The 18,601-nt window shown below is 36.8% G+C and overlaps 3 protein-coding genes across 3 annotated transcripts in view; 1 reads left to right on the top strand and 2 right to left on the bottom strand.

Annotated features, from left to right (window-relative positions):
- ppih (peptidylprolyl isomerase H (cyclophilin H)) overlaps positions 1-95 on the bottom strand; it is an 11,391-nt gene extending 11,296 nt beyond the window's left edge. The window contains exon 1 of the mRNA XM_079239266.1: positions 1-95. This exon is cut by the window's left edge and continues 41 nt beyond it. Coding sequence (XP_079095392.1) covers positions 1-25 — 25 coding nt within the window. The 5' untranslated portion in view covers positions 26-95.
- Positions 96-1,312: 1,217 nt separating this feature from the next.
- Positions 1,313-4,062, bottom strand: taf10 (TAF10 RNA polymerase II, TATA box binding protein (TBP)-associated factor). Its single transcript, XM_079238669.1, has 5 exons — positions 3,696-4,062; positions 3,125-3,282; positions 2,932-2,996; positions 2,051-2,165; positions 1,313-1,620 (listed from the first exon to the last, which is right to left on the bottom strand). Exons 1-5 carry the CDS (start codon positions 3,826-3,828, stop codon positions 1,531-1,533), a joined length of 561 nt encoding a protein of 186 aa, XP_079094795.1. The 5' UTR covers positions 3,829-4,062; the 3' UTR covers positions 1,313-1,530.
- Positions 4,063-4,509: 447 nt separating this feature from the next.
- Positions 4,510-9,329, top strand: LOC306754448 (putative oxidoreductase YteT; the record flags this gene model as incomplete). The annotated part of the gene is made up of 14 exons (XM_079238467.1): positions 4,510-4,649; positions 4,838-4,946; positions 5,223-5,307; positions 5,425-5,498; positions 5,640-5,699; positions 5,838-5,945; positions 6,396-6,452; positions 6,980-7,110; positions 7,353-7,407; positions 7,682-7,774; positions 7,888-8,022; positions 8,336-8,437; positions 8,862-9,023; positions 9,189-9,329. Exons 1-14 carry the CDS (start codon positions 4,636-4,638, stop codon positions 9,327-9,329), a joined length of 1,326 nt encoding a protein of 441 aa, XP_079094593.1. The 5' UTR covers positions 4,510-4,635.
- Positions 9,330-18,601: the final 9,272 nt, after the last annotated feature.

Raw genomic sequence — 18,601 nt, 5'->3', positions numbered from 1 at the left:
TAGGATTTGTTGCTTGCACAGACATTGTGAAGCATGTAACACTTCTTGTGACTAAATTTAAATTGATTTGTCAATTACACGCGACTCCTTTGAACGTACAGAGCATGCGCAAAAAGAACTTCGTGTAGCTTCTTCTTCTGGTGTTCTGCTGGCAGCTGGCACGCGACTATTTGATGCATTTCCGCCACCAACTGGTCAGGCATGTCAACGCCACCATGCCAGAGAGATGTTGGGTCACAAGACTCAAATGGTCAAAAAGCGCGAAAATAAATCTTGAGTGGTTGCACCAGGCCTCGTGATCGTTGACAAAATCAATAATCCCAAAATTTACTTTCATAACTATAAATGTTTGTGTACTAAATCTGATCTACTAGTCTAGTTAATACTACTTCACCTACGCAGCACACTGTTCACAAGCTTCCCATGGTTTTGAGGAGGCACAGTAAAGAGAAGGGGGGGGGGGAAATCACACCATTATTAAAAGAACATGTTTGTGATGTGGTTTAGGAGCTCAAATACATTAATTCTGCAGTTATATGACTATTTTTGAGAAAGTCAAACAAATTAAGAACGCCTAAATATTCAGTGGGAAATACGTCTGTCTCCACAAAGCACAAGAAAACATGAAAATAAGCTTAGCTAACATTGAAGAAAAATCCATCCATCTACATAACTTCTTAGTTCAATTAAGGGTTGAAGAGAATCCGGAGCCTATACCAGCAATCAACAACAGGCAGGGTACACCCTGGACAGGCCACTAGTCCATCACAGGGACAACCACTCACGCTCACACAGAGGGACAATTCAGAATAACCACTGAGGCTAAAACGCAGGGGTGGCCGGGGCTCAGGTTGTAGAGTTGCTAGTCTTGTGACCTGTTGGTCAGCGGTTTGAGTCCTGCTCCCCTATACTGCTGCAGCCCCAAAGAGGATTGTTCTCTAATGTCCCAAACCCAGAAAAATGCAGGGGGTTGCATAAAACAAGAGCCAATTCACCTGAGCGATGATTCGCTGTGTCCTTTCGACTTGTCCCTTCAGAGGGACAAGCCAAAAGGACAACAACATTGAAACTAACATGCATATCTTTGGGGAGGACGATGGAGTACCCACGAGAGAACCCACATCTACAAGGGGAGAACATGCAAATTCCACACAGAAAGGCAAACCTCCCACTGCAGCCGAGACTTGAACCAGCAACCATCTGGCTGTGAGGTCACAGTAGATCACATCAAAACAACACAATAATCTTGGTGGAAGTGGGGTAACTGACACTTACTGACTTCATGAAATCTCACAAGAAGCAATGCTTTTGTTCAAGGTTTTATTTTCACAATCAAACAAAATTCCACAAATTAACAAAATGTAAAGATAGTTTTGCAAAAAATGACAAACTGCAAACTTGCTATAAAGATTTGTCAAAGCATTACCAAATTACAGTGAAAAAATGTTTAGCAGTAAGGGCAGTGGCAGGTTCTATTGGGTCAGCAGGGGGATTATTACTAACTAAAGCAAAACCTTCAAAAACAAAGTTTTATGTAAAGTAATAAGGTTTCTTAACATTCACACCATATTCAGAGAGGGCAGGAGTCAAGTCCTCCATTGTTAGAGTGTACTTCTTATCCTATGAGGGAAAGATGAAAAATGCAGAACAGAAAATATTATGAGACAAAACAAAGAACAAAATTTCCTCAAAGCAGATAACAACATCCTCTGTCAACAACTTTATCTAACATTCAGTTTTGTTTTCACCCTTTAATGTCCTGCTGCCAACTGTTTGATAGTACAAATTTAGACTACTATATCTCATGAAAAATGAGTGAAAGTACACAAGACTGAACAACTACATCCACCTGTTTAGGTATGTAGGCCTAATGTGAAAAAGTAAACATATTTTGTATTATTACTTTGTTACAATTTAAAACATTTAACAAAGGTTTCACATGAGAAATTTATTGAAAAACATCATCTTATTATGGCTCCAAAGAATTGCAAGAAAAATTTAATCCAACAATGAAGTGGTAATTGCAAGTTTTAATTAAATCAATACTCACCTTTGTCTTACTTCTGGAGCTTCCTGAGGCAGTTCCTTTCATTTTGCAGTACTGCAGTGCATCATTGGCAATGTCTGAGATAAACTTCTGAGAAGCAAGGGAGATCAGACGAATTCTGTCGAGTGAAAAAAAGAATATATATATATATAAATATATGTGTTTTCCCCAAAACTGTACAACAAAAGAATAAATTAAATCTGAAAGAGTCTTGCTGATCTAATTTTCACACATTTCAATCATGGTGACAATAAAGTCTATTAAAGTAATTAGTCTGCATATAACATTGTTCTAAAAAAAAATATCAGCAATCAGATCTTTTGGATTGGATTGTAAAAATAATCCTTTAAATAAATTATTTAAAAAAAACGATAAATGTGATTTTCGGATTTATTTATTTATTTATTATGTTTCTTACAGTGGGCATGTACCTAAGATGAAAATTTCAGACTCCTCTATGATTTCAAAGTGGGTGAACTTGCAAAATCACAGGGTGTTCAAATACTTATTTACCTCTCTGTACATAAGACTAATTATCATTAATATTTCCAATCCTATAACGAATATTTCCCAAAGAGTTGAATATTTCTCTGTTTGCTATGAATGTTGTAACTTCTTGAAAAATTCCACATAAAAATTCTGATCAGAGATCTGATTTGGGTCGTTTGGTTTCACAGGGTATCAGGTGAAAACGTTGACAATAAACATCAAAATGCATTTATATGCAATTTTTACATCAATAGACCGAAAACTGTGAAGTTTCTGGAAGATATGATGGGGACAACCACACTATTATCATGAATGTGAAAAACAATGTGCCATGGCCTGCTTGCCTCTGAATTATTGCAAATGCAACCTCAGATCTGCATGTTTCTTGTACTTACATTCTTGGATCTGAAGCTTCAAAACCAGCCCGATTGAGGTAGTACCCTGTAACTGCATCCGGGATCTGAAAATTAAAAGCAGCTTTTTTTAATGTTTAGAAATATATAGTCCAAAAGAGAACAGTGACATTTGTGTCTGTGAGTCAACTTGTCCCTATTATTTATCAAAGATAAGAAGACCTGACTGACTTACAGTGGGAGTATAATCCTCCAGCTGCATGAGGAAATCAGCCAGAGGAGTGGTGGAGACCGCAGGCTTTACATCCCCATTGGCAATGCCACCAGGAACATAGACACCATTTGACACCTGGGAGTCTGTTGATGGCGCAGCCACGGCAGCTGTGGTGGCAACTGAGAAGTAAAACGATGGGTTTAAACATAACATAAAATAAATCATATTAAATTATCATTAACACCTATTTTCAATCGCCGGGGGTTAGTGCATTGTGCAATAAATAAATCCTGCAGCTATTGCACAGAATCTTTTACTTGGGGAAGCATAAAGCATTTATTCATCATCGTTGATGTTTAATGTATGTAGTTTACCCTGATGGCTTGCCAAATAATGCAACTGCAGCAGAACTAAACGTTAGCTACTTACTCTGAGAAAGGTTTGGTATAATATTAAGAGAAGTGTGCACAGCATACTAGTAAAGAATTTCAGACAACAAAGAAATTTTCTACGTCTTGTATAAGAGGTTCGTCACTTGTGTGCAAAGCACAAATACAGACAGCAAATAGCGGCTAAAGTGACGTATTATTACCATTAGTCGTAACCGAAGGGATGCTGCTGGAATTGGCTGTTGTGTTATCATTCGCGATACAATTACTTGAAGTTGAAGACGTCGTAGCTGAAACTCCAGTAGTAACAGACTGATTTACGTTGTCTATATTCATATTTATGTTAGCTAACACGCTAACCTTGGTAAGCTAACTCGGAAAGAAATGTCCCAAAATTGCACTTCCGTGTTAAATAGCTGGAAGACCAATCTTTTAACACCAATACGTCGTGTTACACATCTATTATAACTCTCCAGTAACTACAGAAGGAGACAACAGCAGAAAAACAGAATTTAACTAGTCTTGCTTGTTTGGAGCTATCGTGCGCCAGAGAGCTGAGCTCGCTCTACAGTCACGTGATCTATGTCGCAGTACGTCCATCTGTTGGAATTTGTGTTAGGAGAAAAGTCCAGTTAAATTGTACTTAAAGTAGTTTGGTGGTATCATGATATATTCACCTATTTTGTGAAATTGATCGACTCCGTTAATACTTTTCTATTATAATCAATTAACGAAAAAGAATTGCTTAAAAGCGATACCTGTAGTTTGTTGCAATGTCTTATTTACGTGTTACTTACTATTAAATTTAAATACCTATTGATTTCTTTACACATACAACCACGAAACTGTCACATGAATCCCGTTTCATTAGATATTCTGTCAGAGGGTTTTATTTATTGCAACAAGTAGCGACTTGATAGTACGATACAGTCATTTACGAGGCGCAGTGAATGCAGCTGAAGGATCTCTTGCATACTGCAGGTGGCGTCAAGACACCGCTTGGCTGTTTCATGGCGGATTTTACTGACGAAGAAGTTGCCACTCGCCGTCGTTAGCTCACTGAAGTCTGCCCCAATGTGTGTACAGTTGCATCTGGCTAGAAGTTGACCAACGCGGAAGTTAAACCGAAGACTTTTCAGTTTTATGGGCCAAAACAGGTATAATTAACCAAGTTATAAACAGGGATTTTCAAGTAATAGTGATGAATGAAATCGGTTAATTTTTGTGGCTTTTAGATTATTGTGTTGATCAACTATTCGCAAACCTATAAATGACAACTTATTTAGACAACTGCTGGATGTCACTGTGTCAAATCACTGCATTTTTTCTGTTTTATCTGTGTCAGTTCACAGGATTGCAGAATGTCTTCACCTGTCCGTGTCATTGTGGTGGGAGCTGGGTGTCGAGGGGAGAACTACTCCCAGTTTGCGTCTATTCATCCTAAACGCATGAAGGTTTGGAGATGCTGTTTAGCAGCTTCATATTGTCAGAGTAGAGACTGCTCAATGGACAGTGGGTTTTTTTGTTTTTTGTGTTTTTTTTTTTTTGTTTGTTTGTTTTAGTTAAAATACTGCATAACATTCATCACTACATATAATTGTATTTAGCATTATTTCACCCAAATATCTCGTCTAAGTAAAAGATCTCAGCACTGTCCATCCCTACAGGTGTTTTTTTATTATTATTATTATTATTATTTAAGCTTTATTAATTTATCTCTACTTTTTCAGGTTGTTGCAGTGGCTGATCCAAGAAGGTTTGCCCGTACCAAGCTTCAAAAACAACACAAAATCAATGATGAAAATATATTTGAAGGTGATGCTCTGTAAAAAAAAAAAAAAACTAAAAAAAAAAAACCCCTAAATTTAATAATGGTTTAGAATTATCTGCCTTGAACTTCAGAATTAAAATCCTCTTTATTTTATGAAACAGATTGGCGAAATGTAGCTGAAAGAGAGAAGTTTGCAGATGCTGTGTTAATTTGCACTCCAGATCGCCTTCATAAGGTAACAATATATGTTGAACATACTGTATTAGCTGTTTATACTTATGACTTAGTTCTGTTTTTATGTAATTTGTTGCAACCAAAATCACTTCACTGCGTTTTGTAAAATTCTTATGATAGTAAACTACTTTATGCTCCTCAGGATCCTGCTGTGGCTTTTGCTAAAAAGGGCTACCATATTCTCCTAGAGAAACCAATGGCGGTAAGTGTTCGTAAATTAAAATAAGGAACAACTTTTTTTAGTTTCCACTGTCTGATTTGACTGTTGTTTTTAATTCTTTAAAAATAAAAGATCTACCTTCAAGTAGTCATTGGATAATAATGTGTTGCATAATTTTAGACAACTGCAGATGACTGCACAGAGATAGTGGAGGCTTGCACTCAAAGTGGTGTGATACTATCTGTGGGTCATGTTCTCCGGTATGATCCAGTCATCCACAAGATAAAGGTAAATATTTGTTTAAGTGAGTACATCCAAACATGTGGTTGTTGATTTGAATTAAAGGATGCCAGCTTGAGTATATCAAAAATGTTGTAACCTCTTTGTTTCTCATTTTAATAAGTAAAACATTCATGGAAATTGCAGTAGAGTTTTGAGTAAAGTTACATAAAACTAGAAGTCTTTTGACAGGGAATGTTATCCTCAAGCAAATGTGAAAAGTTGCATAAAAATGTGACCAAGAATATCAGTGATCATTTTAAATGTAAAGTGGTTTTCTTCTGTTAATGTGAAATAAAATTACATCTTATTTCCATTTAGGATTAAAATACAGATCATTATACATCTTTGCATACTTAAATCACAAAACTGGCAGAAGTGGTAGACAAGTTTGTCTTTGTATCTTTTTCTTTTATTTTATTTTGGGTTTAATATTCAGAAGTAACTTATCATTTTTAGGAGCTTTTAGAAGCTGGAGTCATTGGTGATGTGATCCATATTCAGCACCTTGAACCAGTAAGAATGCAAACACATGTCATCAACACACTTATAAGTTTTGTATTGTTGAAAGCTCAAATGCTGGACTTTCAGGATGAAACACTCTTTGTCTCTCCCTTTTCCATGATGCTTCATGTGGAGTCGTTCTAAAAATGCTTCTCAGGAACAATAAAAGCGTAATAAAGTATTAACACAACCGGTGCTTCACATGGTAGCAATTAGTTGAATTCATTTTGTAGCACATCCTCCACTTATTATCATTTTAAACTCGCAAGTTCTAGTTTCTACTTTGTATGTGGTACAAAAAGATAAATGTCTTTGTATGGAAACAGATTTTACTTGTAAACATAATAAATCAAGAACATCTAGTCCTGTAGTCAGGGGAAACCTGGAATCAATCCCCCAACCTTCCTGTTGGCAGATTCCACCTTAGCTACAGCCTCCCGGTTTCTGACCTAGTTTTTCCTTTTCACTTAAAGCCATTCAAATAATAAAATGTTACAGTCAGTGAATGTGACTAAAACTGTATCAAAATGTTGTTCCAGGTTGGCTTTTATCACTTTGCTCACTCATTTGTTCGAGGGAACTGGAGGAACGAAGCCGAGAGTTCTTTTGCTCTTTTGGCCAAATCATGTCATGACATTGACTTAATTCATCACTGGGCTGGAGCGCGCAAGTAAGCCATCCGACTGTCAGCGATCAACCAGGCTTCTTTTATGTTCATTAATCAAGATTCCTTTTGGCTCTGAAAGAAAAGAAGCAAGAATGTTGGTTTGTTAAGTAAAATGTTTTGCAGAGTCAGTCTTCTATCTGAGATACAGATAATGTTAACTTAAAACCCTCATAAACTGGGGTTGTTGGACCAGACTGGTCAGCTTAGTATTCTGAAAGTAAATCATTAACATTTGTTCTTGGCAGGTGTGTAAAAGTGTCCTCATTTGGAGCTGTCAGCCACTTCCAGAAAAAAAACAAGGTATATAAAACTCTTGTCAACTATCACTATATCTGTGATAGTTGACAGAAATCCAAATTTCTTCTGAACACATTAAGCTGTTCAATAATAACCAATAGGAGCCCTCTAAATGATTTGGGTTGTGTTCATGAGTTTCTTCCCATTAAAATAATACTTTGCCCAATATCTGTCACCTTTGTGTTTGCTTTAAGGATTTAGGGCTCTTTAAAATGTAAAATGAAACTTGGTATTTCATTATATATAGATATAATCAAGCTGAATGTTTTCTTGTCAGCCAGCAGGTGCTGGAGACCGCTGCACTGATTGTTCAATAGAAAGAGACTGTCCATACTCTGCACGCAAAATCTACTTGGACAGAGTGAAACAGGCAAATATCTTTATATTTACCAAAGATTTACCCTGTCACCAACGAAAAGAATGGTTAATTTTTTTTAATACATACTCAGAAATGCGTTGAACATGTGTATGTATGTTTTTTAGGGACACACTGGCTGGCCAGTGTCCGTCATATGCCCGAACTCAGTCCCTGACATCGAGTCTGTAACTGAAGCACTGAGAACCGGACCTTACGGCCGCTGTGTCTATGAGTGTGATAATGATGTCTGCAGTAACCAGGTGGGAAAACTTTGGCTATTAAACTATACCGTGCAATGTACAGTATCTTTCCTTTCTCACCCATTAAGTTGTAAGCAGATCAGCATCAGTTGTATGGCCATGGTCCTTCCCAGACAAGCCAGGGACCGAGACACTAAGCACTATATCTCACAACCGCTGTCACTCTACATCCCATTTCCCTGTTTCCACAACTTTGTCATTTACTTATTTTAGTTTCTCTCCAATTTCTTTACTGTTTCCAGAAATGCTAAATAAAAATATGCCAATTAATTGGCAATTACCTTTTTCTTTCTGCTCCATCTTGTTTTTGCAGGTTGTCAACATGGAGTTCGAAGGTGGGCTGACAGCAGCCTTTTCTATGGTGGCGTTCACTGAGGAGATCTGCCTTAGAAAAACAACCATCTATGGCAGCAAGGTAGGACTGAACTGCAATCTTTGCTCAAACAGTTGCATGTTTCAACAGTTTTTTATATTGTACTTTAAAATATCGCAATTCTACTCCCTTCCTATTGAGAATTAACACAGAGTAATTTGTCCTAGTCTGAGGTTAAGTACTGCCCCCTGCTCTCAAAAGCTCAGGTTTGCAGGTACTCAAAGGTGGCTTTAATAGTTTTTAAAGGGCTAAATAAAGATGGATGCAGAAAATATAAATAGAAAGACAGGAATACATAAACTTCACATACAACAGATATTTTCCCAAAAATAGAAAACTGCTTCTAATTAAGTGTGTTCAAAGTTAAACTTTGTAATATATCCCTTTTATCCAACAAATTGCATAAAAGCTCATTTTAGGAAGGAGTTTCAGGTGCCTGCTGCCCAATAAACCCATGTTTTCACAGGGGGAGCTGTCTTACAATGGCCATGAGATACGCGTGTTTGACTTTCTGACCCAGAGATCCACAAAGCACACAGCAAGCAGTGAAGAGGTGAAGCATTTTGGCATGAGTGGACATGGTGGGGCAGACTACCACATCATGAATGCCTTTATTGCTGCTGTGGCCGTGAGTTCTTACAAAACTATCTATTTTGTCATCATCTTGTGACTGTTTTTCTTTTTTTGTGTGTTTATTTATTTGTGTATGTGAATGCAAGTTTTTTTTCTTTAAAGCTGTGGGTCTGACTTTTTTTTTTTATTATTATTATTTTTCTTTCATTTGTTTATCTAGAACAATGATCCGAGCCTGATCCGATCTGGTTCTGAGGAGACGCTGATGAGCCATTTGCTTGTGTTTGAAGCTGAGCGGTCACGAGTGGAGAGCAGGGTGGTGAATTGTGGCAACAGCTGTCAAAGCTACAACACTGTATAACATTAATATCAGTCATAGCTACATAAAATACTTCCATACTTATCTAACTGAAATTAAAGGGCCAAATTGTATAAAATGTAATCATTGATTTGAATTTTGAGTGCATGTGTTATGTGTGTCACTGCTGACTTGTCTCTCTCAACAGCTTCTTGAATATTCAGGGATGAAGAAGCTTGTACTTTTTGGAAACCTTGCAGATAGAGATAGAGGACCTCACCTAATTGCATGTCTTTATTGATTTTTATTTTCTTTTTTTTTTGCTATGGGTTGACAACATCATTTTTAAATTTGTGTGTGCTGCAGCCCTGCAACATAAAGCCAGGTGCTTTTTTTCATAAAATGAATGAGTGGATGGTTTATTTAGTTAAATAAACAGTTAAAAAAGTAACAGCTGAATGTGTATCAGTTATGGCAAAAAAAACATAATTTTAATTAAACTTGTTTAAAAAGGCCAATTTTCTTACCAAAAGGCTGAAATTTTAATTTACATGTTTAATCTTTTAGAAAAACTATATCTTTTACCTTCTTCTGCACAAGGGACATGAGGGCATCTCTTTCTCAGTTGCTCCGTTGCCTCCAGCTGCACTGACTGTTATCACAGACAATGCACATTAAAATGAGCAATTCTTTTTATAGCGGCTGAAAAAACAAAAATCAGGGTGATCAATGACTGGACTCTCCCTGTGGGTGACTAATGCCTATTATATTTTTTAAAATAAGAAAAAGGAAATACAGCACTTAATAGCTCTGCTTTTTGAATAAAACAATTTCAGGCGAATCAGCAAAATGAAATACTATGTGAGAAAAGAATTGTTTGTTTCAGTAACCTTTATGATTGACCTGTACTATAACTTATTTAGACCCATGTAAGAGCTTTGCAATAAACTTGACACACTGTTGATCATCTGCAATATGTTGCTAAGTGGTCTCTTGTATGTTGAAAACCGTGTACCATTGACCCTCATTCTGCATCTGGTCCTGCTCCTCTTCATCTCTGAAACCATTTCACTGTCAAGTTTTCTGTCCAATATGTAATGTAAGACACTGAAACAATGGCACTTATTTATACTTGTCTCCAGTAGCAGTGTACTAATGTTCACAGATACAAACCCAACACTAACCTGTGAGGTCTGCCTACAAATGATGTAAGCCTCATTGTTCTGAATATTCCAACTTTTGGAAAGTGCAGTTTCGCACCACCACTGATGGATGTACCGTGCAGTATGGTTTGGCTGCTAATTATGTGCAAAACTTCAACTGCTTCAGTAACATTTAATGGTAACTTACTTTATACAAAGTCCCTGACCAGCTGAGGTCATTTTCCTCTGTTGCTAAGAGGATTTTTATAAAAGCACTTACAAAATCTTCAGTTTTTCATTCCTTGAACTTGTGCTGCTTGAGTGAATGCGTCACTATTGGGTCAAAAGAGACCATTCAGTAAAGTCTTAGGTCTTTACTGATTATACCACATCAATGAATCTGCACAACACCTTAATGTAATTATGTTTGTTTGTCTAGTAAAACTCCTCTGTGGGTGTTGATAATACCATGAGTTCAAAATGTGGGATTATTTGTATATTGTTACAGCTGAGCTAGTTTTCTGGATAAGAAAAGCCTTCACTTTAGTTGTCCATTTCTATTTGAACTGGCAATAATGAGTTTAAATAGCCTGCCAAGTCATGATCAAAGAAAAAACTGAATGTACTAAAAAATGGTCAACAAGGCTGAAATTGTGCAATGAATTAATGAATAACAGAAAAAGAAGTAACATCCTTTACACACAAGATGTCAGTGCTGCAATAGCTGATGTGAAGCCAACAATAATTGAAAATAAAAGAACGGCAATGGAGAAACAGTTGACTGTTGTGTTAAACATTACGCAATCTCAAAATTTAGCAGGATATCACTAAAACAAAGATGGAGCTGTGTAATGTGGAGAAGTCTGACAACATCAAACAGTACAGTGAGTAATGGCACTTTTCAAACAGGTGCTAATTAAATGTAGACTGTGCAGCACTCTGTAAGCAGGATGATATAACTTGTCAATTTCTTGCTTTTATTACAAGCAGCAAGTTGAATATGTAACTTAGATAATTTGGTTTTTATAATTAAGGATTGAAAATCATGAAATGGCCAATTCTCTCAATGAGATAAGAAATTAAGGGGTACTTTTATTGGCTGATGTGAGCCCTTTTTATGTCTAGGAAAGCCACAGCTCTACAGAACTGGAAGATTTTTTTGCTCCAGGAGGAACATTCCTTTGTTTACTGGGCCACATTATGGCAAGTCAATACTGTTTTTTACTGGGTCTTCACATGTACACAGAGCCATATGTGAACATGTTTGTTCATGTATTTTGGCTTTATAATTAGCTACAGGATATCCACCGGGGAAAAAAAAAGAAGTCCTTCCTCTAATGTGATCAAACAGTTTAAGTCTGTTTCTATATATTTTCTTAAGTACTCTAATTTTAATAAAGTAATTATGGTTGTCCTCATATCCCATGTTCCAGTGTGTTCCAGACAAGGGAGTTTTTTTACAACCTGGTTTAGAGAGGAGTACAGAAGGGTACCTGACAATGATATATCTGTATATTTGGTTGTTAGTTTACCAATAATTTTACTTTGAGTTGTACACAAATCCCAAAATAGGCAATACAGAGATCAAAGTCTGCTCTTGTAAAATATAATCTATTTACTACCTCTAAATGCCAACTCTATACTAGTATTTTCCCTAAATCAGCAACACAAAGCATTTTAAACAGCAATATTGACGAAGCACGTCTTTTCAAAAAGAGATTTAATACAGAGAAAGTGTTTCATTGCCATTTTCAGTTTCTTCTGCTGCTCTCTTAGCTCACTATTCTTGGTTATTTGCTCATTAAAGTACTATTGAAAAATGCATGTCTTTACTTAGAATAAAAAAGCAAGAAACAAACACTGCCAAAAACAACTGACGGCTTATTGTAAGACGAAGCTGGTGAAAATCAAACCAGAATTTGTGGTAAATCTGTTTTTACCACAAAAAGTTTGTTGTCTATTATGCTTGGGGTTCTGAAAAATTGCCGTCATCAGATTTCCTATTTTGTTGTGTGGTTCTTTTATGTCTCCTTTGTTTTGTCTGTTTCCTCTCCCATTCCAGATCTCAGAGCAAATGGAAGAACTGGGTTCAACTGCAGAGATGAAACCAAGATGAGTTATTTGTGTAGCAGTCATAGAATATATATTTCAAAAATAGCGTGCTTCGCTCTTCGGCTCCTAATCTGGTTGTTTATTGAAGTCCTGGAGTATACTTGCATTGGTGACTAGTGCTGTATTTGCTTTTTCTTTCTTTAAAACAAAACAATAGTCATTAATCAGCCACAGGGAGACAATACACATTAATCACCTTGTTGTCAAACAGTCCTGATCCTAGAGCATTCTGGGACTGCTTGAGAGCTGTACATTTTGTTTGTGACACAGAAAATAGGTCACATGAATCATTTCATGTATGTAAAACATCTAGTAATCACATTACATGAAAATAATTTACTAATGGGACTTAATCACCTTAATAAATAAATCATCATCACCTAAAGAGTTGTAACGCACAAAACTATTTACGTTTTGATAAATGTTTGCCAGCAATCTGCCCTTTTCGCCTTACTTTATTACTCCCAGCTTGGAAATTCCTTCTCTGCATTTCAACCCATCCTAGTTACAGTAGGAACACTGTGGTTCTACTCTGTTGGCAAACCTGGGACTCAAACTGCAGGTGCTAAAGACCCAAGCCCACCTCCGTAACCACTAGGCTATCTCTTTTCCTTACATTATCTTTAACATTATGACAACTAATAAATATTTCTGAGTTCTTTTGGGTCACTTTTTGTGAAAAAAGAAAGAAAGGAAAAAAAGCCCTGTTGCGTAAGCTCTGTTACTTGTCTTCTGCCCTCTGCTGGATACCTTTTGCACTACAATTTTGACAAATCGCATACTTCTTACATGCAAAGTATGCAATATTGAGGTTAACAATTACTGCAATATTTTATAACCTTTTTTTTATTGTTCCAGAAATGTGTAAAATTGAATTCAATCCAGCTTTATATGTATAGCGCCACTTCACAACAATGTTGTCACAGGGCACTTTACATACACATTATTTCAAGCCAGTTCATACATAGCCTATAATAGAAAGCAACTGATTGCATCGAGTCATGACTTCGATCCAATCCCCCATCTTGAGCATGCTCGAGGCGGCAGTGGGAAGGAAAAAGCTCCCTTTTAACAGGAAGAAAACCTCTGGCAGAACCCAGCTCAGGGAGGGCAGCTATCTGCCTCGACTGGTTGGGGTGGAGACGACAGGAAAGACAGAACAACATGTACAACTGCACTTATTCAGGAAGACCTGTGGAAAAAAGGAGAAATAAGTTAGAGATGGCAATGCTACCTGCCTGCAATGGCAATTTATACATTAATGTATTAGAGAAATAGGGCGAGGTACCTCTCAATGTATCAGGTGACGTTCCCATTGCTACATAAGTAATGGATGGTTAGAATACCCATAACTATAAGAGCAATGAGCATAACCTGGATAGTTGGGTCCCGTACGTGCAGACTTCAACTCAGGAGATGCTCATATCCTAACTATAGGAATCATGAAAAAGGAAAGTTTTCAGCTTGATCTTAAAGGTGTGGAGGGAGTCTGCCTCCCGAACCCACAGTGGGAGCTGGTTCCATAAGAGAGGAGCCTGATAGCTAAAGGCCCTTCCTCCCATAGTACTCTTTGAGACTCTGGAAACCACCAGTGAACCTGCAGTCTGAGAGCGAAGTGCTTTATTTGGAATATATGGAACTATGAGATCTTTTCTGTACAATGGAGCTTGGTCATGGAGAGCTTTATATGTGAGGAGAAGAATTTTAAACTTTATCCTTGATTTAACAGGGAGCCAATGTAGAGAGACTAAAACTGGTGAAATATGATCTCTCCTGCTAGTCCTCATCAGAACCCTCGCTGCAGCATTTTGGATCAGATGGAGACTTTTCAGGGCATATTTGGGACAACCCATAAATAAGGAATCGCAGTAATCCAGTCTGGAAGTAACAAAGGCAACAAAAGCAAATCAACAGCATTAAAGATTTGTTTTCAGCATGTTCTGATGTTCTGGTTTAGTCCATGAATATATGAACAAAACACTCAATTAAAACCTATAGAAATAAAGAAATAAATCTGAAAAAGTATGGGGAGTGAAAGGGATATTTGTCCTCTATGGGGAAAACTAAGTGCCTCTGAGGTATGAATTGTGAAAATCTTTGTTATTGTTTTTTATTTCCTGCAATTTACTTGTAAAAATGTTACAAGTGAACTCAAATATTTTGCCTCATGACAAATATTATATGGATCAAGTTGTCTAAAGTATTATTAAAGCTATCCAAATATCTGAATATGCAATTATCTGCAATTATGTAATTAAATCTGACCAGATTTTCTTTAAATCAAGCTAAAGTGTAGAAGAATAAATATCTTTATGTGCATTTTTGGAGGTCCTTTACTTGAGGCATTATATCAAAGCAAAATAATAGCAACTTTGTAGTTACATTAAATCTATTTAAAAATTAAATTTGATTTGAATAAATCAAATGTTTTCATCATTCACTGCATTTTAACAAGTAACAGGTAAGTTGAGTTTACTGGCGTTCACAAAAGTTCTCAGTTCATCATGACTCATACCATGTTACTCTCATAATCTATAGTCACGATCGGTTTGAATAGCTCCCAGTTTGATCGCATCATCACATTCCACTAATGTGGGAGGTGTCCTTTATTACTCCTTGAACTCAATAATGTCAACAACATCACACCATTCCTGTACCTTGCAACACACACGTCCAAGATGACTAATTCTGGAGAGTGTCCAACAGTCCATACTTCCAGATGACTGAATTTTCACAATTTCAAGTTGACTTTGGATAGAAAAGACAGGCAAAATGATACCATCACAGAAAAACTTTGACCTAGTGCCAGAACTGGATTACAGCAGCGGTGTAAATAGCCACTCCTTAAAGCTTAGTAATACAGTAAGGTTTTAAAAAGTCTCAGATCAAACCAGCACACTGTTTTTCTAATATAAACCTTTATTTCTGTTTTCTTTCATAAAAAGATTGCTCTGAAAGACTTCCTTGATCCCATTTCTTAATACAGACATTTAGTCCTCACAGAACAGGTTAGATGCAGACAAACAAAAAGTCACATGGACGGACAACATGCTTTAGGAGAACAATTTGCCAACTTAGTCAGCATCTATATTTTTCAATGAGTCAAACAGTCCACGACCAAGCCATTTGGTTTTACTGTGCCCTGCCCTCAGCCCTCCTTCCTACTCAGGCATGCAGTTAATGTTTAACACAAGCCCTTACCTCACTCCAGCATCACTTCCTCCCACTATATCAGGGTACATCTGCAAATACCCACACACATTTGAAAAATATTCAGAGAAATGATGGGAAATTCAACTCAGTCATCTGAGGAAATACGTTTTTTTCATCCTGTTTTTTTTCTTCGCTGAAGAGATGAAAAACTTTTCCATTGATGATAAAGACCAAAAGCATGTTGTGACAAGTGAAATGGTGAATTATTTGTATAGCTAATACTTCTATTATCCTCTCACTTTTTATTCCATAAATCCGTTACATTACAATAATAACGCCCACATTATCTTTGACTTTTTTTTTTTTTACTCCAATGCTGCTCGCTTCCAGGTGCTGCTGGAGGGCTTTTATCATCTCACACAGCATTAGTCTTCTTTAAAAGGCAGGTAACATGGAAGTGGAGAAAGAAAGCAGAGAGGGGAGAGGTAAGCCATAAAACAAGGCACTGTCTGGCTCCGTCTGTGACTCAACAGGAAGTGATGGAATTAGAGTAAGTGAAGAGAGAGAGGGGAACATAGGAGGGTTGGAGTGGGAGTAGAGAAAGAAGAAGGGAAAAAAAGGAAGACTATCTAATAACTTAAGATTCTATGTTACTGGATGATGAAAGGCTGACTAAAAACAATGCTTTCCAATCCTTTCTAAGGAAATCTGTGGGCTGTGGCCTCATCATCTCCCCACCAACAACACAACAAAATTATGACGTGTACACACTGTAAATAATCATCAGTCCAAAAACAATATTACCATACTTGGATCATTTCCGTTGTCCTCCTAAAGTCAACCCTGTCTATAATGTGCTGATTCAAATAAGACTTTGACCTCATGACAAGACGTGAACAGTGAGTAACATTCAAATATTGACACTGGTCTCTACCCAAAATGAAAAATATTACCCAATAAGTTAAGTTGCTATTGAAAAACGTGAAAACCTTTTGGAAACTCTTTTATTTTCAACATGACTGAGTTGTGTGGAGCGTCTTTTTCTCCTTCCTTTCTCATTTGAAGTGAAACTCTTAATGAACTGGAAATCAACTTCACAGGCCTGCGGAAGACCTCTTGCTGGGCTTGAAACTCCCTCTGGCCACATTTGGGCCTAAAATCATGGGTAGGGAAGCAGCCAAAGCCTTTAGTTTTAGATTTAAAGAATGGCTCTTTTCAAGCTCAGTTCCCTTTCATTCATTAAACCCAACACCATGAAATCCAACAACAGCGTTTAATTCTCATCACTTCCTACATCACTTTGCCAGCAGATGGTGTTTTGTTTTTTTGTTTTTTTCTAAAGGCAGCTGATAGAAAAACAACAAAACATTGTTGAACTTCCTTGGTTTTAACAGTGTCATTACAAACAAAGTTGTGTGAGGGTATGTGGGAATGTTTTTCATCTCAAATCTAATTTATTCGTGAGACACAGTATTCTATAATGCTGCTAGGAATTTCTTTGGTACTTGTAATGTCTAAACAGTACAGCAATCAAAAGTAACCCAAACATAAGTCTTCAGTTCATCCCTCCCTCCCTTCCGATGGCTGGTGTTTCTTTGATAACTGAGCTGTCTACTCTCAGGATGAGGTCAGAGGCCACAGTGTGAAGCCCACTCAGACATTTGAGAGGCCTGATTCCCTCCTGGTGACTCCATCTAGTCAAACCCAACTGCAAATCCTTTAGATTAAACAGATTAAACAGAGGGTGTGTGTTTCAAGTCATCCATAACTCACAAAGACACAAGCCAAACACAGCGATTTTGATTCAGATCTTAAACACAGTAGCTAAGTACATCATAGGGTGCTTCTCCTTTCAGTCATTGCTTAATGGCTGCAGCCCTCTAATTGGAAACAGAGACACTAATATTTCATGCTGGACTGGAGGAAGTGGTGGGTGGTAACAAAGAGGTGCAACAAACTACGTAGATCAAAAATGTAATAAGTATCTGAGCTTCACAATTGCTTCAACTTCCTTTTTGATGACTTTACGGCTTGTTTCGGCTTTAGTCCATCGTGAGAACATGCACTCATCTAATCTTGATTTGATGGTTTCGTTGGATTTTTTAACTTTATATATATATGTATGTATATATATATATATATATATATATATATATATATATATATATATATATATATATATATATATATATATATATATATATATATATATATATATATATATGTATGTGTATATATATATATATATATATATATATATATATATATATATATATATATATATATATATATATATATATATATATATATGTATGCCATGTGTATCCTTAGTCACCAAAACCTCTGACACAGATTTGCTGGTGCAACAGCACAATGATTAAAAGGAATGTGAAACTCCAACACAAGACAGGCCATATGTGGCTTTAAAACTGCAGCAAGCATGTCTGTCTGTGGTCTGTAACGGTGCTCTAATTGCTATTACATGTTTGTGCTCAGCTGGTTCCTCTATAAGAGAATGCCCCGCGACACCATGGCCGCATTTCCACATTCACCAATATATTCACCATAGAAAACATATGTTAACACCTAGTTCGTGCGTCTCCTATTCCCGCTCAGGACATAGGTGGAAGAGGAGATGAACAATATCACTATCACATTTTATAGACCTTGAAATTAGGAAAATCTTTTGAAATGTTTCTAATGTCATAGGTTTTAAGCCACTACTTATTGAATGTGCAGCTTTTCCAAAACTATTGTTCCTGTTAAATGTCTTTTCCTGCAGAAAACTTTTGCATTGAGTGTTTATTTCTCTTAAAGCAAAAGGATCCTCTACCTATTTAAAAAGAAAAAAAAGAGGAGGTGGGGGGTTGCTGCAGATGTAGTAGGTGGGCTTCTGACTGCACTGACAGCTGTGAGGGACAGAGGTCT

This window comes from Telmatherina bonti (assembly GCF_933228915.1).
Source record: "Telmatherina bonti genome assembly, chromosome: 4".
NCBI lineage: Eukaryota > Metazoa > Chordata > Actinopteri > Atheriniformes > Telmatherinidae > Telmatherina > Telmatherina bonti.
The sequence above is the reverse complement of the archived record's forward strand: the minus strand, read 5'-3'. Positions and strand labels throughout refer to the sequence as shown.

Bases quoted from the DNA above. Each gene is read 5' to 3' on its own strand.
- taf10 (XM_079238669.1), bottom strand. From the start codon at position 3,828: ATGAATATAGACAACGTAAATCAGTCTGTTACTACTGGAGTTTCAGCT. The intron at 3,283-3,695 runs GTAATAATACGT...TTTACTTCTCAG, and splicing joins CCCTTCGGTTACGACTAATG to TTGCCACCACAGCTGCCGTG. The intron at 2,997-3,124 runs GTAAGTCAGTCA...TTTAATTTTCAG, and splicing joins TGGAGGATTATACTCCCACT to ATCCCGGATGCAGTTACAGG.